The 20877-nt window shown below is 35.3% G+C and overlaps 1 protein-coding gene across 3 annotated transcripts; it reads right to left on the bottom strand.

Moving 5' to 3' along the window:
* Nucleotides 1-1999: 1999 nt before the first annotated feature.
* On the bottom strand, nt 2000-18610 carry trmt10b (tRNA methyltransferase 10B). Of its 3 annotated transcripts, none has more exons than XM_067399873.1 (8): nt 18146-18610; nt 17973-18078; nt 5554-5681; nt 5277-5429; nt 5079-5151; nt 3497-3564; nt 3282-3405; nt 2006-3178 (listed from the first exon to the last, which is right to left on the bottom strand). In XM_067399873.1, the coding sequence occupies exons 1-8, from the start codon at nt 18290-18292 to the stop codon at nt 3042-3044; spliced, it is 936 nt and encodes a 311-aa protein (XP_067255974.1). In that variant the 5' UTR covers nt 18293-18610; the 3' UTR covers nt 2006-3041. The 3 variants fall into 3 exon arrangements, with proteins under 3 accessions (XP_067255975.1, XP_067255974.1, XP_067255973.1); XM_067399872.1 differs by having other exon boundaries at nt 2007-3178; nt 5073-5151; XM_067399874.1 differs by lacking the exon at nt 5277-5429 and having other exon boundaries at nt 2000-3178; nt 5073-5151.
* Between the last annotated feature and the right edge of the window lie 2267 nt (nt 18611-20877).

Here is a 20877-nt window from a genome sequence, read left to right as displayed (position 1 = left end):
CCGATGGTCGCTAACAGAGTTCTGTTGACAACTATGCGTCGCTCAACATACATCACTTACTCTGTAGCTCTGATTGGTTGTAGGTCTATCCAATTGAGGTTTTTCCTGGATCGGTTGAAATACGCCCCCATAATCAAAGCCCAATGGAGCAGTATCAGACTTTTTCAATTAGATATAGATGAATTCTCAAGACTCTCACCTGTAATGAAACCAACTACTGTCACCATATCAAAGTGGTTCCACCTTCTGAATACATGAAAAAGTTACGAAAATGCAAATTTTCTGCAGCTGACTGACTTTAAGTCATTTAATTATGATTGCGCCGAAACGAACATCCTTCATGGGGTGCAAAGCGAAAGGCTGAACAGGCATGCAAAGAAGTGCAGTTCGTAATGTAGATGTGTGAGCTGTCATCATGAGCTGTTATTTTTGATTAGATCATTTGCCGGTTTATGAGTTCGAAAAAGCGCGAGCACTGTCGACGCGTCCAGACTTTAAATTTGTGCGTATAAATGACATTGCGTCGGGAACAGACTACGATAGTGAAGTAAAAGCAAAGTCCGTATTCAAAGTCAAAGAGTAGGCTATTACAGCACTAGAGTACTTTTTTAATGTTAAACAGTAGCCAACCTCAACTGTCTGTCTATTTAAATTCTGCTGTTTACATTACTGTTCTCCCGTGATACTTACTGCAGTTTTCAAAACAAAAATATTTTTGTTATATTTATTTAAAAATAAGCAAAAATAAAGTAATTAAGTATTTATGCTTAGTAGTTTGTCTCTTTCACTTTTTCTATAGCCTATAGTAGTTGATTTGTGTTTAGGCCTACACTCTTTAAACATTAAAGGTTCTTTATTGGCATCTGTGGTTACATGAAGAACCTTTAAAATCCATGAAACCTTTCCATAACACAAAAGGTTCTTTATACTGTGGGGAAAAAAAGGTTACATTGTTTTAGAATTTTCTTCACACTAAGAGATAAAAAAAAAAGGTTCTTTGGGGAACCAAAAGTGCTTATTTTATGGCATCACTGTCTCCCTTTTGGAACCTTTATTTTTAAGAGTGTGTAGTGCATATTTGAAGTATTGCACTGCAAAACATATAATATAAATTGGTTCAACAGGAGGGGGAAATAGCATATGTCCAAATATGATTTACTGATATTACAAATATGGTTTTCCTTTTCTTTCATTTTACTGTAGGCCTATAGGCAAAACAATTTGTTATCCCAAAATAGTTGGTGGGTGTGTTAGGCTACTGTAAACAAATTACTGAAAAAATTACTAAAAAAAAAAAAAAACATGATAGCATCCTCAACAAACAAGAGATTATCTTGAACCGGCCCTGACTACTTAAATGAAATTTCGCAGATATCTCACAATAATGGCGTTTTGAAGAAATATAGAAGTTCGGGCCTAAGTTAAATAAGTAAAATAAACAACACAATTTGGTGATGTTTCCAGGAAGACAATACATGGTGCAGTTACAAATGTCAGCCGCTAGATCGCGATGATGCTCAAACTACTTAATAAACGTATTAGTGTGGTTTTTAAAGATACAGGATTAATTTAACATTCCTAGTGTACAGTAATCAGGGTTGGGCAAAAATACATCAAAATGTATCTTAAAATAAAATACCAAATACCTCAATTTTAAGTGTATCAAAATAAACTACAAAATACAGCAGCCACACCATGTATCAAAATAAACTACTGTACTTTTGTATTTTAAAAAATACTAAAAAATACTTTTACAAGGGAGCATGAAATTTCTTCGCAAACCTTCCATCAGTTGGCCTATTTGAGCTATCCCTTCACCATTACACTGCTTTTCTCTGCTCGAGTCAATAAATAAATCTGACATATGCAACCAGTTAAAGGATTTTTGGATTAAAATATATAAAAAAAAACACTTGAACAATGTTATATATTTTGTTGACTTGTGCATTTACATTATCCCAAATGTTTCCAAGAATGTTTAAATCCAGAGAAATATGCAATTTTAACCAGGAAACGTCACCAATGACATCATACCAGCGTTACCCTCGATTTCCGTTTTATTTGGTAGAAACCATGGAAACACCAAATATTTTCCTCATCTGTCGAATAAAACATTATATGATTCCATAAAAATCAAGGATAAGTGACTGAATAAGCGGCCTCTAGCGGCAAAAATGTACATATTTACAAAAAGGTCATTCAGAAGAAGACAACTGATGCCACCTGTATTCATAGCAACTAGTTTATAACTAATTAATCAACTGAATTTTAATCAATTATAGGGGGCTGCTGCTTGGTATAATAGTTTTCAAGGACATTATGTAAATTGGTAAACCATTTAACCTAGTATAGACTACTAAACCGAACACCAAAACTTAACATCTGTTCTGAACTCAAGTCTGGGCAAATTATTGAGTAAGCATTTTTATGATGTCATCATGTAGACTTCTCACAAAGTATTTTACAGTATTTTAAAACTACAAAAATACAAAACACTAAAGTATTTTGATACAAAATACAAAGCCATTTTCATCAACACTATCAAATACAAATTACAAAATACTATTTTGTATTTGAAATACATGTATCATAAATACTGCCAATCCTTGACAGTAATATTAACATATATAATATAACTGCCCGTATGTCTGATGTTGAAAGACAGCTCTGATTTTCTTTTTCGACAAAGATTAACAAACAGATGTAGTTTTTGTTACTGTTTTCACTTGTACCATTATACCTTGAACCATGTCACATTTAAAACATAGAAAACAAGAAAAGGAGACATCAAACTGCATATATCAGTGATATGATCCAGTGGCTTTAATGCTGACAAAAAATCCACCAGTTCAGTTTTTGACTGTGTGGAAACTATTCTTGAGACAACTGAATGAGCATTTTAAAATTTTAATGAAGCATTTTAAAATAAATCAAACAAAAGATGGATTTTGAATCTTACTGATTCAAGTCAGACATTAAGTTATCTAATATAGATGATTTTATAACACTGTATATTGCTCAAGACACTCTACAGTGAGTGTCTACAGCTCCTCATGAGGGTTTATCACGTCTGTAGATGCTGCTGAGGCCAACATGTAACCTTTTCCAGGAGGGATACCAGCGACAAGTGCTATAGTCCAATCTTTGGTGTCCCGAAATGTCAGTAGGATTTGGAACACTGAAACACAACAGCGCCCGGTCAATCATACACTCGATTTCACTCCGGGATGAGGAGGATTATGATTGCAGCATGTAGAAACTGAGTCTGAGAAAGTAATTACCTTGGTTGATGGCTAGGATTTTGGAGTGGAAGTTTTTGGGGTTTGGTCTCTTCACCATGTACTCATCAATAGGCAGCCGCGCCATCTGAATGCCGAGCTCTTTTGCCCTCATGTAGCTTATTTTCTTAAAGAAAGCAGTGAGATCTTCAGTTGTTTCTCCACTATGAAATCTTTCATAAATGCATCATTAATAAATCCACAAGCAAGATTCTCACCTTTTGTATGGTTTCATCCACTAAACCTCCAAGGATATAAACTTTATCTTCCTCCACATATTCTAAAGCTAACAGGGACAGTCATAATCAAAATTTAAGCAGAATTCATATTGGTTTTTATCTGAAATGTTTCTTTGATATCAAAATGACATATTGACATCTTTTTGACCCTTAATATCACTCTATCACTGAGTGAAACAATATATTCAATGAGGAAAAAAATGCATTGTTATTAGTAACTAAAATTAATCAGTAATTTAAAACAATAAAATATAAAAATAATACAAAAAATATTACATGAACAAAATAGTTGTACTACCATAAATTACACATTTATGAGTGAAACAGTATATTCAATGAGGGAAAAAAATGTCTGCAAAGCTGAAATAAAATAAAACAAATATTATTGAAAAACTAAAATTAGAAATGTTGTCTTAGCAACTAAATGAAATAAATTTAGGTTGAACTACTAAAATTACCAAAACTGAAAAAAAAAAATATATATATATCCATTTAGAAATATAAAATATATAAATAGAAATAATATAATTAATGATTAATAAAAGAACTAACCTAAAATTTAAATAAATAAATAACATATATAAATAATAAATAATAAATAAAATTATTATTAAAATAAATATTAATAATAATGTATAAATAACACTAAATAAATACTTGTGTTGAAATACTTGTGCAGGATTTGTGATGAAAGGGAAAGTAGCTTCATATTACATTACACTCCTAGGCAAAAAAAGGGCCAAGCCAAAAAAATAATAATAATAATTATATTATATATATATATATATATATATATATATATATATATATATATATATATATATATATATATATATATATATATATATATATATATATATATGTATTTTAATCACAAATCAAAATTTAAAAGAACAATTCTTGTAAAATTTTTTACAAGAATTACACAAATACTGTAGATAAAGTAAGCACAGAATAGCCTTCCTCAACTTGCAAACAGGTTTTTACAGGAAGAAGAGTCAGTGTTATTGTTCCACTCAATGTTATGGGAGTTCATGAGTAGTTGAAAATTGCCTCCCAGTTCATCTGAATTTAATCTGAGAACAAATATTTACTCTAGAGTAAATATTTGTAAAGTTTTGAACTTTAGAGTTCAAAACCAAAACATGAGCCTGATGGTTCTCAAGCCATTTCTTCTTGGTTATTTTCACAATTTGGGAAGAAGCATTGTTCATTCCTGGGAAGGAATCCATTCTCCAATATTCTCCTGTACTCCAAAGCATTAAATTACTTCTCACAGTGAAGTAGTTCACTAACATCAGCAGCTAAAAAGACACCTCTTCCTCCATGCTTTATTTTGCTAGAGATGCATTTATTGTTATATTTCTCAGCGGATTTACGAAGGCACCATTCTGGAGCATCACCATGCAACTCAATTTGTTTCATTGATTCAACAACACTGGCTTTTTAAGTTTTGCTTAAATTTTGCTAATTTCCTGACCAATAATTTATGGTTAAGACTATTAAAAGCTTAGTGCTTAGGACTAATTCTTAATGCAGTACAGAATATGTGAACCTTCACTTGCGTCTGGGGTTAAGTATATCACATCTTCAGAGGGAAACAGATGAAACCAGCTCTCCTCCGTCACATCAATCTGTGGGATACACAGATGCTGATAAGTCGCCACAATAACAAAACTCTGTTACTGTGTATCATTTCTATGCTTCTGTTTGTACTATTGAAGGATAGGTGACGATCAGTTTAGAAATCCTTTCTAACCAAATAATTCAGGAAGCCGTCATTCATCCGAACACACTCTTTATACAGCAGACTGTCCTCCTTGAATTCTGTCAGGAAAATGTGGAATGGTTGTAAGGCTTTCTTATTGGATCCATAGAGGCGCCTGATCTGACCTGCAAGTCGACTGATTTCCTATGAGATATAAGAATAATTACATAAATATCCCACGCTTGTTATCTAGTAATCGCGGTTAGGTATCAACCTGTCAAACTTGTGAATGTGATGCATGTTGGGTTTGTTTGTAAATCTCACTCACTTTTGCTGACAGGCAGTCAGTCATGCTGAGGTCGACACACAGACGCAGTCCTGCTGCTCTGGCCTCTTCCAGTCTTTCTTTGGTAATCACTTTAATGATACGTTTGCTGAGTTGTGGCTCATTCACATCTGCAAGACAGACATGCAATCAATTAGAAACCACTCTTTGTGAAATTGCATTCACAGTGTGTGACTAATTATTCCATGGCTTAAGAGAATTTTGTGGAAAAACATTATACGTTTCTTTATCACACCCAAAGTAAAAACCAAACAAAAAAAAGAGTAGCAAATCTAGGCTCCTGCTGGAGGCAGTGTGGTACACAAGTGGCTGATCATGTATATAATTTCTGGGCTTGCCCAGTTTTGAAACTGTATTGGTCAGAAATACCTCAAGTATATTGGAAATCTTAAGAGATTGAGATTGGAGCTACCAGATTCAGTTAATAATAGGAATAAATATTTACTGAGGATTACTAGTAGCAGCAGCAAAAAAGTGATTACTCATTTATGGCTCCAACATCTTCCCCTAACGAGAACACAGTGGGAACAAATTGTCACAGAAATATATAAAATGGAAAGACTGACATTCAAGTTGAGATTACAAGAAGAGACATTTGAAAAACAAATGTCTCTTCTTGTAATCTGGGGAAAATGGACTATGCATATATCAAAACAGAGAGAAGGGAGATAAATGTGCAATAGGAATACTTACATGCATACATCAAGAACAGTTGCAGTGCTTTACAACTATAGGACAGGAAGAGCTAAATACACTTATCACTGCATCTAAACCAACAACATGTTTATTAGATCCAATACCCACTAAACTACTGAAAGAATTGTTACCTGTAGCAGAAGAGCCTCTTCTCAATATTATCAACTCGTCTTTATCTCTGGGTCACGTCCCAAGACCGTTCAAGCTAGCAGTTATTAAGCCTCTCATTAAGAAACCACAATTAGATCCAAATGTATTAGCAAATTACAGACCCATTTCAAATCTTCCATTTATGTCTAAAATACTAGAAAAAGTGGTGTCGGTCCAATTGTGCTCCTTCTTGCAAAAAAACGCTATCTATGAAAAATTTCAGTCAGTATTCAGATCTCATCATTGCACAGAAACTGCGCTCGTTAAAATTACAAATGACTTACTTCTAGCTTCTGACCAAGGCTGTATCTCAATACTAGTGTTACTTGATCTCAGTGCTGCGTTCAACACTAAAGATCATAAAATACTCCTAGATCTACTACAAATTTATACTGGTATTCAGGGCCAGGCATTACAGTGGTTTAGGTCGTACTTATCAGACCGTCACAATTTTGTTTATTTAAACGGGGAAAAATCTAAGATAACAATAGTAAACTATGGAGTGCCGCGAGAATCTGTGTTAGGCCCTCTGCTATTTTCAATATACATGCTGCCACTCGGCTATATTATAAGAAAACATAGAATTAGTTTCCACTGCTATGCCGCTGATACTCAGTTATTTATTTCAACACAACCAGATGAAATCTCTAAATTATCCAATCTGGCAGAGTGTGTTAAAGAAGTAAAACATTGGATGACTAGTAATTTTCTTCTATTAAATTCAGAAAAGACTGAATTATTACTTATTGGGCCAAAAACCTGTACACAGAATTTTTCAGACTACAATCTGTATTTAGAAGGATGTACTGTTAGTCTATCCTTGACAGTTAAAGACCTAGGTGTTATATTAGACAGCAACTTATCCTTTGAAAAATAATATTTCATATGTTACAAAAACAGCCTTCTTCAACCTCAGAAACATTGCTAAGATACAGAATATGTTATCTTTTTCTGATGCAGAAAAGTAAGTTCATGCTTTCATGACGTCTCGACTAGAATACTGTAATACAATATTAGCTGGTTGTCCTGCTTCCTCAATAAATAAGCTACAATTAGTACAAAATGCAGCTGCTAGAGTTCTTACCAGGTCAAGAAAATATGATCATATAACACCAATTTTATCATGTCTACACTGGTTACCTATTAAGTTCCGTATCGATTATAAAGTATTGCTAATGACCTATAAGGCTCTAAATGGTCTAGCTCCTGTGCACTTAACCAATCTTCTATTGCCCTACAATCCTTCACGCTCTTTAAAATCACAAAACTCTGGACTTCTGGTTGTACCTAGGATAGCGAAGTCCACCAAAGGATGGAGAGCGTTTTCACATTTGGCTCCGAAACATTGGAATAGCCTTCCTGATAATGTTTGGGGCTCAGACTCGCTCACCCAGTTTAAATCTAGATTAAAGACACATCTCTTTAGCCAAGCATTCACATAATGCATCTCATATCAGATCAATTGCACATGACTATCTTTACATGTTATGAACAGCAGCTACGCTAATTATTCTCCATTTGCTTTCTCTCAGGTGTCCCGAGGTCACTAGAGAGGACATCAGCTTCAGTTTGGATCCAGCCTCTTAAGAAGACCTCAGATGACCAACACCTATGAAGAGACGGTGCCAACACCTGCGAGGACTTCAGAAGACGCAATCATCTGGATCAACATGCACATTCCCAAATTTTTATATATCCTAATTGTTAAGACTTTTAGCTTGTTTAAAAAAAAATAAAAAAATAAAAATTGAATGTATATGCAAATAGATAAATGAGACGCAAATGGGAAATGAGTGATTTCTTAAGTTTGTTGACATGCTCAGATGTGTTACAGTATGTGCGCATGCGCAGCTTTACTAGAGACTTTAAAGTCATGGCAGCTGGTAATCACTTCATCACAGACATTCAGCAGGAGCACACAGCCCGTTGGTATGTAACCGCTAACTTTTCACACAATCTAGTAACATTAAGGCAATTATATATGAATGCACTAAACGTTTACTTTATTATGTCTGTATTAATTGGATAAGAGTAACTTGTAGCGGTAGTTTAGCGTCCTGGATGTTGTAAAGCATTAGGCATCATTATTAGCCATTAGCTTTGTGCTGATTATTCAGAGCACTTTATTGGTTTCTTGTGGCGGTAGTGATAGTGGTGGTTTTAATCGGTGGTTTATGGTAGAGTGCATTTATGAATCATTTGATCGAGGATTGTGGTAGCATGGGTTTTGTATATGGAGACAGCGTCCATAGCTACCAGTGACGGTAGAGTCACTGTGCGCATGCTCCTCTGGCGCTATGCATTCTGGGTAATGTAGTCAATGTAGTTTTAAGCTAGATTCGTCACATTTGATGGTGTTGCAGGCTTTTGATTTCATTATTTACATTATTGTTATATTATGTTATTTGATTAACTTATATGATGTATTTAAATAATATTTGCCATTGTTTAAATAATATTTTGTCATTGTTTAAATAATATTTTCCATTTTTTAAATAATATTTTGCCATTATTTAAATAATATTTTGTCATTATTTAAATAATATTTGCTATTGTTTAAATAATATTTTGCCATTATTTATATAATATTTGTTATTGTTTGTTGCATTTCAGGTTTATGACCTGTGGTCATTTGATTTAAAATAAAATTAAAGACGAACACGAGTCATGACATTGTGTGCTTCCTGGTGAGCCTTTTCGGAGGGCTAAATAACTGAAAATCCGAACACTAATTATTGTTTATATGTAATTCATTTTTTCCAGGAGCTCATTGCTTCTACCTTCAGTTAAACTGCTATCAGTGATTGTAAATTAATTGCCTAAATTATTACATTATTTTTTAACTGCATTCTTTAAATTGTAATGTTAACATATATTCTCTGTAAAGCTGCTTTGAAATTATATGTATCGTGAAAAGTGCTATACAAATACAGGTGCTGGTCATATAATTAGAATATCATCAAAAAGTTGATTTATTTCACTAATTCCATTCAAAAAGTGAAACTTGTATGTCATATTCATTCATTACACACAGACTGATATATTTCAAATGTTTATTTCTTTTAATTTTGATTATTATAACTGACAACTAAGGAAAACCCCAAATTCAGTATCTCAGAAAATTTGAATATTGTGAAGATTATATAGAAGACACCTGGTGCAACACTTTAATCAGCTAATTAACTCAAAACCTGCAAAGGCCTTTAAATGGTCTCTCAGTCTATTTCTGTAGGCTACACAATCATGGGGAAGACTGCTGACTTGACAGTTGTCCAAAAAACGACCACTGACACCTTGCTCAAGGAGGGCAAGACACAAAAGGTCATTGCAAAAGAGGCTGGCTGTTCACAGAGCTCTGTGTCCAAGCACATTAATAGAGAGGCGAAAGGAAGGAAAAGATGTGGTAGAAAAAAAAGTGTACAAGCAATAGGGATAACCGCACCCTGAAGAGGATTGTGAAACAAAACCCATTCAAAAATGTGGGGGAGATTCACAAAGAGTGGACTGCAATTGGAGTCAGTGCTTCAAGAACCACTACGCACAGACATATGCAAGACATGGGTTTCAGCTGTCGCATTCCTTGTGTCAAGCCACTCTTGAACAACAGACAGCATCAGAAGCTTCTCGCCTGGGCTAAAGACAAAAAGGACTGGACTGCTGCTGAGTGGTCCAAAGTTATCTCTGATGAAAGTAAATTTTTAATTTCCTTTGGAAATCAGGGTCCCAGAGTCACACAATCCATGATGCTTAAGGTCCAGTGTGAAGTTTCCATAGTCAGCGATGGTTTGGGGTGCCATGTCATCTGCTGGTGTTGGTCCGTGTTTTCTGAGGTCCAAGGTCAAAGCAGCCGCATATCAGGAAGTTTTAGAGCACTTCATGCTTCCTGCTGCTGACCAACTTTATGGAGATGCAGATTTCATTTTCCAACAGGACTTGGCACCTGCACAGTGCCAAAGCTACCAGTACCTGGTTTACGGACCATGGTATCCCTGTTCTTAATTGGCCGGCAAACTAGTCTGACCTTAACCCCATAGTAAATCTATGGGGTATTGTGAAGAGGAAGATGCAATATGCCAGACCCAACAATGCAGAAGAGCTGAAGGCCACTATCAGAGCAACCTGGGCTCTCATAACACCTCAGCAGTGCCACAGACTGATCGACTCCATGCCACGCCGCATTGCTGCAGTAATTCAGGCAAAAGGAGCCCCAACTAAGTATTGAGTGCTGTATACTTTTCAGTTGGCCAAGATTTCTAAAAGTCCTTTCTTTGTATTGGTCTTAAGTAATATTCTAATTTTCTGAGATACTGAATTTGGGGTTTTCCTTAGTTGTCAGTTATAATCATCAAAATGAAAAGAAATAAACATTTGAAATATATCAGTCTGTGTGTAATGAATGAATATAATATACAAGTTTCACTTTTTGAATGGAATTAGTGAAATAAATCAACTTTTTGATGATATTCTAATTATATGACCAGCACCTGTAAATGTGAATTGAATTTAATTGAATACATGTAACCACCATAAGAGAATATTACTTTAAGCTGCATGCAAGTATGGTTATGGACATGAGTGTATTTCTGTCCGACCACTATAGTCAAAGATTATTAATGATAAAGAACGTTAGCAATAAAACAATAGTTATATGCAATAGCAATTTAAGGTTGGCAGTATGGAACTGTTCTGGGCAAAACTCCCCGCTCATTCAAGCAGCCATGCCTGGACAGAGCAGGGAGCGCAGCGATAAATTTCCCCCATAACTAGAACAGTTTAGCAAAATAATAGTACAGACATCTCAGAGAAAAATACATGTGAACATCACCTGAAAGAGAAAAACAGACATGAGGAATTAATAACAACAACCTGGATTACATGAGTAGAGGTGCGGTACGGTACTGAGCCACGGGTACAGTCATATATTGGAGGAGCAGGGGATGGAGGCGGGTATAGCGAGTGCAGCGTGGCGATCAAGCAGCATCTGAATGCCTGAAGGTGTATTTGAAAGACGCGGTCTAATCTGAAATGTATTCCTATTGGATGGTATGGATCAGCTGAATGTCAGCTGACACAAGCTTGACTGACGTGTCTGCCAGAATTGACGCTATACGCTTGATTTGTGTATGTATGTTTATGTATGTGTGTCTATAAGTGTGTATATGAATATATGTTTACATGATAACCTTTTGACTTCTTTTTACTCAAGGATCTCTTGTACTAACCAAATGAGGAAACAGGGTTTTTTTATTTTTAAATGTTACATTTTGAAAGAATTTCCATGTAAATACCCATGAAGCTGTGTGGACTGTTTGTTATTGTTTGTCTAAGTTCTGAAAAGTTGTATATATATTTTGACACGTCCTCAGTGCAAGGAGAGGTTTAAGCTGCCACAAAACACAACCACAAGAGAAGCGGGAGCATGGTTAACATAAATTGTCTTTTATTTAATCACGAACTGAGGAGTGCCAAAAAGAATCAAAGCAGAAACTTTGGTACTTCCCGGTCTGGGGTATCTGTAACAGCTGTGTTCTACTCGTCTGCTTGAACACTAGGCCACCTTGAAGGGGGAAGGACAGAATAAAATTGAAGGCAACGTTGATAAAGTAGAGGTTACAAGTCTAACCGTGTCCTTTTCTTTTCAGTCTGTCTCACTCAAGGCCTCCCTTTGTATCCACGCCACGTCCTGGGGGTGTCTGCACCCAGGACCATTCCACCTTGAGTGGAGCAAAGTTCCCAGATTTATACTGACCTACATTGGGCCATTATTGGCTACAGCTGTGAGTGATTCCATGCTTGGAGTGTGAACAGGTGGAAGTACTCACAGTTGATGACTTTTCCTAATTTGGACCTACTCCTTTGTTCCTGGGCTCCTTTCTCCACCATTGGATTGCCACAATATATATATATATATATATAAAAAACCCTCTTGGTTCCAGGTTACAATTCAATATACAGTTTAGGGTCAGTATGATTGGTTATGACATAAGTCTATTCTGCTCACCAAGGCTGCATTTATTTGATAAAATATACAGTAAAAACAGTTTTGTCATGACAACTCTCAGAGTGTTTGACAATGTTGATATGTTTGGTCTTGGCGGAATAGATCTGCTACGCTGCTGCTGCCTTTTTTTCTGCTGCTGCTGCACAGTGTTAATTTTGGCAGCCATTTTTGTTTTAGTCTTAGTCTTTATCTTCAGACGAAAATGCTCCTTAGTCTTAGTCAAATTTTAGTCATTGTTGTCTTTCTTATTTTAGTCTAGATTTAGTCGATGAAAAGTCATTGCATTTTCGTCAAGTTTAGTCATTACTTTTAGTCAAACTACAGTTATCAACATTAATTTTGATATCTATTTTATTTGTAGTCTTTAGACCAGGGATGGACAACTCCGGTCCTGGAGGGCCAGTGTCCTGCAGAGTTTATCTCCATCCCTGATAAAAACTCACTTGCCTATAACTTTCTACTAATCCTAAAGACCTTGATTAGCTGGTTCAGGTGTGTTTGATTAGGGTTGGAGCTAAACTCTGCTGGATACTGGCCCTCCAGGACCGGAGTTGTCCATCCCTGCTTTAGACAAAATAGTCATAATTTTTCTCTTTAGACCAATACATTTAAACTTATGAAAAATTTGAATCAAGGTAACAGGCTGTATTAAAATGGCACTCTTAGCAGTAGCACTTGTGCAATTCTATCCGTTTTCAGTGGTTCTCAAACTTTTTAGAGTGTCGAACTTCCTAAGGAATTTAACATCCTTCTGTGCACCCTCTCACTTACTGCAATTACACCATTTCCATTAAGGGACAATATTTGCCTTCTTAAATAAATTTTTCCAGTGCATTTTTTTTTTTACCTTTATAAACACCTTTATAAAATAAATAATGCTTAAAAATTTCAGTAAATACAATGATGATAAAAACAAAGTGATACTTTTAAAGGTGCCCTAGAATCAAAAATTGAATTTCCCTTGGCACAGTTGAATAACAAGAGTTCAGTACATGGAAAAGACATACATTGAGTTTCAAACTCCATTGCTTCCTCCTTCTTATGTAAATCTAATTGGTTTAAAAGACCTCTGAAGAACAGGCAAATCTCAACATAACACTGACTGTTACGTAACAGTCGGGATCATTAATATGTACGCCCCCAATATTTGCATATGCCAACCCATGTTCAAGGCATTACACAAGCCAGTATTAACGTCTGGAGCTGCACAGCTGAATCATCAGACTAGGTAAGCAAGTAAGGACAACAGCGAAAAATGGCAGATGGAACAATAATAACTGACATGATCCATGATAACACGATGCCCGAGATTTAAAGGTGCCATCAAATTGAAAATTGAATTTACCTCGGCATAGTTAAATAACAAGAGTTCAGTACATGGAAATGACATACAGTGAGTCTCAAACTCCATTGCTTCCTCCTTCTTATATAAATCTCATTTGTTTAAAAGACCTCAGAAGAACAGGCGAATCTCTACATAACACCGACTGTTACGTAACAGTCGGGGTGTACGCCCCCAATATTTGCATATGCCTGCCATTGATCGAGGCATTACACAAGGGCAGCCAGTATTAACGTCTGGATCTGCACAGCTGAATCATCAGACTAGGTAAGCAAGCAAGAACTATAGCGAAAAATGGCAGATGGAGCGATGTTATATTAAAAGTTACCATTGTTTCTTACTGTATTCACCGAGACCAGAGCCATGTCGTTATTTTCATTTTTACCCGCTTGCAGTCTGTATAATTCAAAAACACATCTTCATTCTTTATAAATCTCTCCAACAGTGTGTAATATTAGCTTTAGACCCGTTAGCCGTAGCATACTATCAAACTCATTCAGAATCAAATGTAAACATCCAAATAAATACCGTACTTACGTGATCTGATATGCTGCATCACAAACACTTTGTAGAGATCCATTTTGAGAGTTATATTAGCTGTGTGAACTTTGTTTATGCAATGTATTATATACTATAAAAACTGCTGGGTTTGGGTTGTTTTAACCCAACTGTTGGGTTAAATGTTTGCCCAACCTGCTGGGTAGTTTTACTTGGTTGAAGGTTGGGCTACTGCCAATACATACACGACACGCAGCTGTGAGCAAGTAAGACATGCTGCTGCTGTACAATATAGTAGGGCTGCACGATTTTGACAAAAATCATAATTGTCGACTATTCCCATTAAATTGTAATTGCAATTATTAATTAAGATTATCACAATTTACATTAAGTGATGTTTTGAATAGCTTTATATGATTTTTTGAAGCAACTACATGCCATATTTTTGTATAAAAATAAAAAGCAAGCTGAAAACACTACATTTTTTATTGTTTTTCTATAGCATTAAACCTCAAATGTCAACTATATATTGGTTTGGTTTCTTCTTTAAATAATAATAAAAAGTCAACCTACGCATGGTATAATAATAAGGGCTTTTGCATCAGGTTGTTCTTGGAACATAGAGGAACTAGCCACCAGTGTGGTTCCCCGAGAACTAATGGTCCCCTAGGGCCTGAAGTGACGTAAACTGCGCTTGTTGTTGTTACTTTTATTTTGACAGCGCTGAAAACAATTCAGACAGACCCACAGTGCTCGCATGCTCTGTCTTTATTAGTTTACGATCTGTTTAACAGGCTTGTCTAATACGTTATTAGATAGAACTATTCTTTAACAGAGAGTAGACAGTATATGAAAAGGTTTTCGCTTTTGCCGTGTGGTTGGTTGATGCCCAATATTGTTAGCTTAGCAGAAATACATGATCATGTTTTGCTCGGTGTGCTCAAAATCGCACTGGATTTTCTCCTTAGCTTAAGGATGAGGGGCCCTATCATTTTTTTTTTCTTTTTTTATAAAGTTAATTTGTGAAGTAAATATATAGGCTCTGTACACTTTTTAAAAATGGCAGGTGCTGGTGTTTTGTGTGCGTTCGACATATCAACGTACACCTATGTCACTGGTAGCTCCTTCTGTGCTAGGTAAAGTTAAACCTTTTACATTCTGAAGTAGTTGTGATTCACCTCTTACGAAGTAACATGCTCTAAACACTACTCTTAAACACGCAGAATAATGTAAGTGGATATTTTTCCTTGTAATCGCACCTATGAACAATTACGAAATCGTGGCATCCGTAATCGTAATCGAGATTAGAAATTTGATTAATTGTGCAGCCCTACAATATAGCGCACATGAATTACCCCCCAACAGAGCAGGTGACATGATATTTGAACAATACAAGCCAAGGGTACTGCATGTCAGAAACTCCCCCATCACGCAGAAGGCAAGATGACAATTCAACCCCCAGTAGATTTACCGCCAAAACATATGAACTGTTGCTGTTCCCAAGACCCATAGGAACCATGTGTATGCTAGCTATGTGTGCCTGGCCCATAAGTTTTGAGTATGAGAAATGAGGCATATGCTTGGTCTTGGCGGACTAGATCTGCCTACACATTATTCCCCTCAAGCAGATCAAGCCGTTAGACATGTGGGCTGCCATGAGGTGCATATAAGGCACGTGAAGCATATGTGGCCCTATGTGAACTAGTGTACTGTTTTTACAAGATGTAATATAAGTCTAAGGTGTCCCCTGAATGTGTCTGTGAAGTTTCAGCTCAAAGATTTTTTCTTATTAATTTTTTTTTAACTGCCTATTTTGGGGCATTATTAACTATGCACCGATTCAGCGTGCGGCCCCTTTAAATCGCACGCTCCCTTCCCTCCCGAGCTCTCAATGATAATACAGTGCATTTACAAAGTTCACACAGCTTATATAACCCTCAAATGGATCTTTACAAGAAGTTCATCATGCATACTTCACGCATGCATCAGATCATGTGAGTATAGTATTTATTTGGATGCTTACATTTGATTCTGAATGAGTTTGATAGTGCTCCGTGGCTAACGGGCTAACATTACACACTGTTGGAAAGAGTTATAAAGAATGCAGTTGTGTTTGTGCATTATACAGACTGCAAGTGTTTAAAAATGAAAATAGTGACGGCTCTTGTCTCCGTGAATACAGTAATAAACAATGGTAACTTTAACCACATTTAAAAGGTGCTAAAGAGGATCTTTTTGTTGACTAAGAAACCAAAGACTGTTACTGAGTTTTTTAAATGAGCGCATACGTAAGAACAACCCCCCTCCTTCACAGCTCATTTCAAGGGAACGCCTCCCAAAACTCTTGAACGAGTATTGGAACACGAGTGTTTACCACCGGCATTCGCTGTGTCATGTTAGTGGATTCATTATGTCGGACTCACCGCAGGTAACTCATAATCTGCAGTTGTTATTCCTGTCTCCTGACAAAAACTTGGATGTCATGGGAAATATCAGGAAATTTTAATATGAAAGTGAATTAATCCTTTAACATGTATCGCTGCTGCTGTATGCTTATATTTTCCTCCTACATCAAATGCAATGACTGTGAACACCCTTCTAAGACAAATAAGGCACAGTTGATGTTTCATAGATTAAAAGAAAAGGGTTATGTTTAGACATGAATGCCCAGCCTGGTTCCAGAATCTGGAAATTTCCCAGAATTTAGTCAGGGTGCTTAAAAGGATTAGTTCACTTTCAAATTAAAATTTCCTGATAATTTACTCACCCTCATGTCATCCAAGATGTTTATGTTTTTCTTTCTTCAGGTTTTTGATGAAAACATTCCAGGATTATTCTCCTTTTAGTGAACTTCAATGGACCCCAAACGGTTGAAGGTCAAAATTACAGTTTCAGTGCAGCTTCAAAGGGCTTTAAATGATACCAGATGAGGAATAAGGGTCTTATCTAGCAAAATGATTAATCATTTTCTAAAAAAAATAAAAATGTATACGCTTTATAAACACAAATGCTCACCTTGCAAGTGCTTCTGCTAGACAGCCTTCCGTATTCTTCAAAAAGCTTACGCTGTATGTCCTACACCTTCCCAATTCAACTTACGGGACTAAGGCAGTGCCAGTTCCATTTTTGCGGAATTTGAATACAGAAGGCCATCCGGCGAAAGCTAGATATTTGACTTCATAACTTGTTTTAATATGAATATTTTTTTAATATGAATATTTTTTTATACAAATGCATCTTAGCCTGCACATCTAGAGTTTCATGACAGAACTTTGTATTAATATTGTGAAATATTATTACTCATCAAAATAGCTGTTTTCTATGTGAATATATTGTAAAATGTAACTTATTGTGATCAAAGCTGAATTTTCAGCATCATTACTCCAGTCTTCAGTCACATGATCCTTCAGAAATCATTCTAATATGATGGTTTGATGCCTGAGAAACATTTCTTACTATTATCAGTGTTGAAAAAAGTTGTACTGCTTCATATTTTTCCTATCGATTCTATGATTAATAGAACAGCATTTATTTGAAATGGAAATCTTTTGTAACATTATAAAAGCCTTTACGGTCTTCAATTAATTACTAAAAAAAAAAGTGAACAAAACTATCCTCATAAAAACCTATAATTACCGATATGATAATTGACGTATATGAAATGGACATGAAAATGTAATGCACAGTAAGAACATGTATTAAAGGTCAAGTCACCTTTATATTGTCTGTTGAGCTTCTTTCTTTGTTTCTCCTCTTTTCTTTTGCTCTTTTTCACCTCCAGTCTTCTCTCCCAGTTACGCTGCTTGCGCATGACATTTTTCTGTAGAAGCAGTAAAATAAGTGACACACAACTAGGAAATTTGTCTCAATATTATGACTCATCTTACAGAGCACGAGGTTTCCTCTCTGTCGGCACAAACGGGCTCGAGCTCCACATCGATGCGCAGAAAGTCCAATAAATCTGCGACCGCGGCGTCGTTTCGTTTCGACTCCCCGTCTGCATAACAGCAGTCGTCATGCAGCGCTTTTTCCATTTGTTGTAAATTATAAAGTGAAATGAATGTATATTCCTCAAAAATCAACGGAAATCACAATAGTTCTAGTATAAATGTGTGTCAGGAGAAAACGAGAATCTCATGATAACTGATAAAGTGAAAGTAAAGCGCTATGCTGCTAAAGATCGTCATCCGGCAAACTGAAAGAGGAAGTAACACAAAACTGATAAACATTAGATCTATAAACACATAAAAAGATACGGCGATGCTAAAAAGCTTTTTGAAGAACTCGTAAACGACATAAATACGTTACAACAACAGTGAATATTTTCAACTCGTGAGAGTCGGGCGCACTGTTATGACGTAACGACCACGCTGTTTTTTTTTTTTTTTTACTTTAAACGCATATTGCACGAATAATGCAGAAATAAAACTTATATACTTAGAATTATGTGTATAGAATTTTAAAATATCACAACAGCTGCATTACTTTCTCCATAGCACGTTTTTCAAGCCAATAATTTGTCAATAAATATAGTTTTATTAAATTTAGCCCATAAACATTCTTATTTTATTCTTGTGGTATCATTTAACGTGTATGTATTTACTTCTGAACATCTACTTACAGATTTTTCATTATTGTTGAAGTGTATAGGCTACTGTTTATTTTTTAAGTAAATCAAAGTAGCCTAAATGTATGTATTTATTTATTTATTTATTACTTATTTACTGGTATTTGCCAAATTTCATGTTTGCTGGAACAAATTTAGTAACCAAGAGCCCATATTTATTGTTTTCTGGTAATTAAATCACACACATCCACATTCTAACTGTCTAGCAGTTAGAGTGTAATGTGTTAATGTTGTTTTTTTGTTTTTTTTTGTACATAACTTGTTACATTATTTCACATTTTTTATTCCTATATTTGTACCGTGTTATATTTCACTAGTATATATATATATATATATATATATATATATATATATATATATATATATTTTTTTTTTTTTTTTTTAAATAAGAGAAAAGTATATTTAGTGGCATCATTACATGTATTATTTAGATGCTTTCACTATCAAGAAAGGAGTATAAAACATGAGTGATTCATCATCATCATAAAGATTATTGTAGTACAAACCCTTATAAAAGCCCAGGCATATGAGGCTGTTGAGTTTATTACAGAAGGCATTTCTGATAAATGTCTTTGTTGAGAAATCCCAGTGTCTGCACATGTGACAAAGGGACTTTTTCTTTGTTTGAAATAAAACCTCATTCATGCAAACCACTATATCTACAAACCAGCATTAAATGTGTGTCATGCAGTCAGACGAGGAGCTGCTGGAAAAACAAAACCTTGCCAACAATATCTCATTGTCTATATTATAATAAATCAAGTAATGTATACGTAAAACAATGCTGACAGAAATGCATTTGTAAGCATATCTTATTTTAGACACACGTGTTTTTCTGAATAGGAAGCTGTGGGTTGTTGTGAAGCTGGTGGTTTTTGTGAAGGATGAAGTGTGGTAATATTCATATCTGCTGAATGCTCTTATATCTTTACATCCACATGCAATCAAACTGATTTCAGGCCTGTCATGTGAAAGTCATGTACGTGACTCAACAGATTTTCCTGCTACCATTAATCAAAATGCTCTATCATGTGCAACTTTCTCATAAGCTACAAATGCACAAAGTACAGATAAGAAATGAGCCTGTTATCGTTAATGTCTGTGGAGAATTTTATCTATACATTTTGGGTGAATCAAATTGATTTATAAATAATCATTCTCAGAGGCAAGTGTGTTACACCAAGATAGCTGGTGGATTTATTTAAGCGAACTGCCAGAATCGAATATGATAGGATATCCCTATATTAGGCCACCTTTGGATAATGAATGAGGCTCATAATTTAAACTTTTGGCTATTAAACCAAATTCTTATCTGTCTGGAATGAATCAATACATTGTGAAATTTTGGGCAGTGCTCCCCTAATGGTAGTTCAGCAAATGTACTATTAAAAGCAAAAACCTTATTTCTGTGGATTTGCCATTCACGTAGGCCTATTCCATAACGAAATGTCTTCAGCAGCATTTATCTCTCATGAACACTATCTCTACAATGGTATCTTTAATTAACACATTATCCGAAATCGCGCTTTCTGCCAAATCCCGTAATCTGTTAAAATTAACAGTGGTTTGTTAACGTAAACACTCCATTAACAAATAATTTATCAGCAGTGTTTATGTTGGGATATGTAAGCTAGGTTGTGCTGTAATAAGTTAAAACTAGCCTATTTGTATTTCAGGGAAATCTGTTTAAATGTGTTTTTAAATGGGAATCGCATCTCCTTACCCTGGAGTTGGTTCACCCTCCACCTATGATTAGAAAATTCATATTTAAAGTATTATTACACAAAACGGAACTTGAAACATAATTCGGCCTTATTTATAAATGGCTAGGCCTATCATTCGGAGACCCGCCGCGGCGCCGCCTTAAACTATATTAATGGTAAGTAGGCTACACTCAAAGTCTTTGTTATCAATATGCTACAGATGTAGGCTATAGCCTACACATTTTTATTGCTGTATCATTTTTATTATTGTGTTGTTCTTGGAATTGAA

This window comes from Chanodichthys erythropterus, chromosome 11 (assembly GCF_024489055.1).
Source record: "Chanodichthys erythropterus isolate Z2021 chromosome 11, ASM2448905v1, whole genome shotgun sequence".
NCBI classification, from domain to species: domain Eukaryota; kingdom Metazoa; phylum Chordata; class Actinopteri; order Cypriniformes; family Xenocyprididae; genus Chanodichthys; species Chanodichthys erythropterus.
This window is presented reverse-complemented; position numbering and strand designations above follow the sequence as displayed.

Coding starts and splice junctions, on each gene's coding strand:
- trmt10b (XM_067399872.1), bottom strand. CDS start 18,292: ATGGAAAAAGCGCTGCATGACGACTGCTGTTATGCAGACGGGGAGTCG. Junction 18,079..18,145: donor GAGAGGAAACCTCGTGCTCT/GTAAGATGAGTC, acceptor CTGCTTCTACAG/AAAAATGTCATGCGCAAGCA. Junction 3,565..5,072: donor AACCCCAGACGCAAGTGAAG/GTTCACATATTC, acceptor TGTCCCTGTTAG/CTTTAGAATATGTGGAGGAA.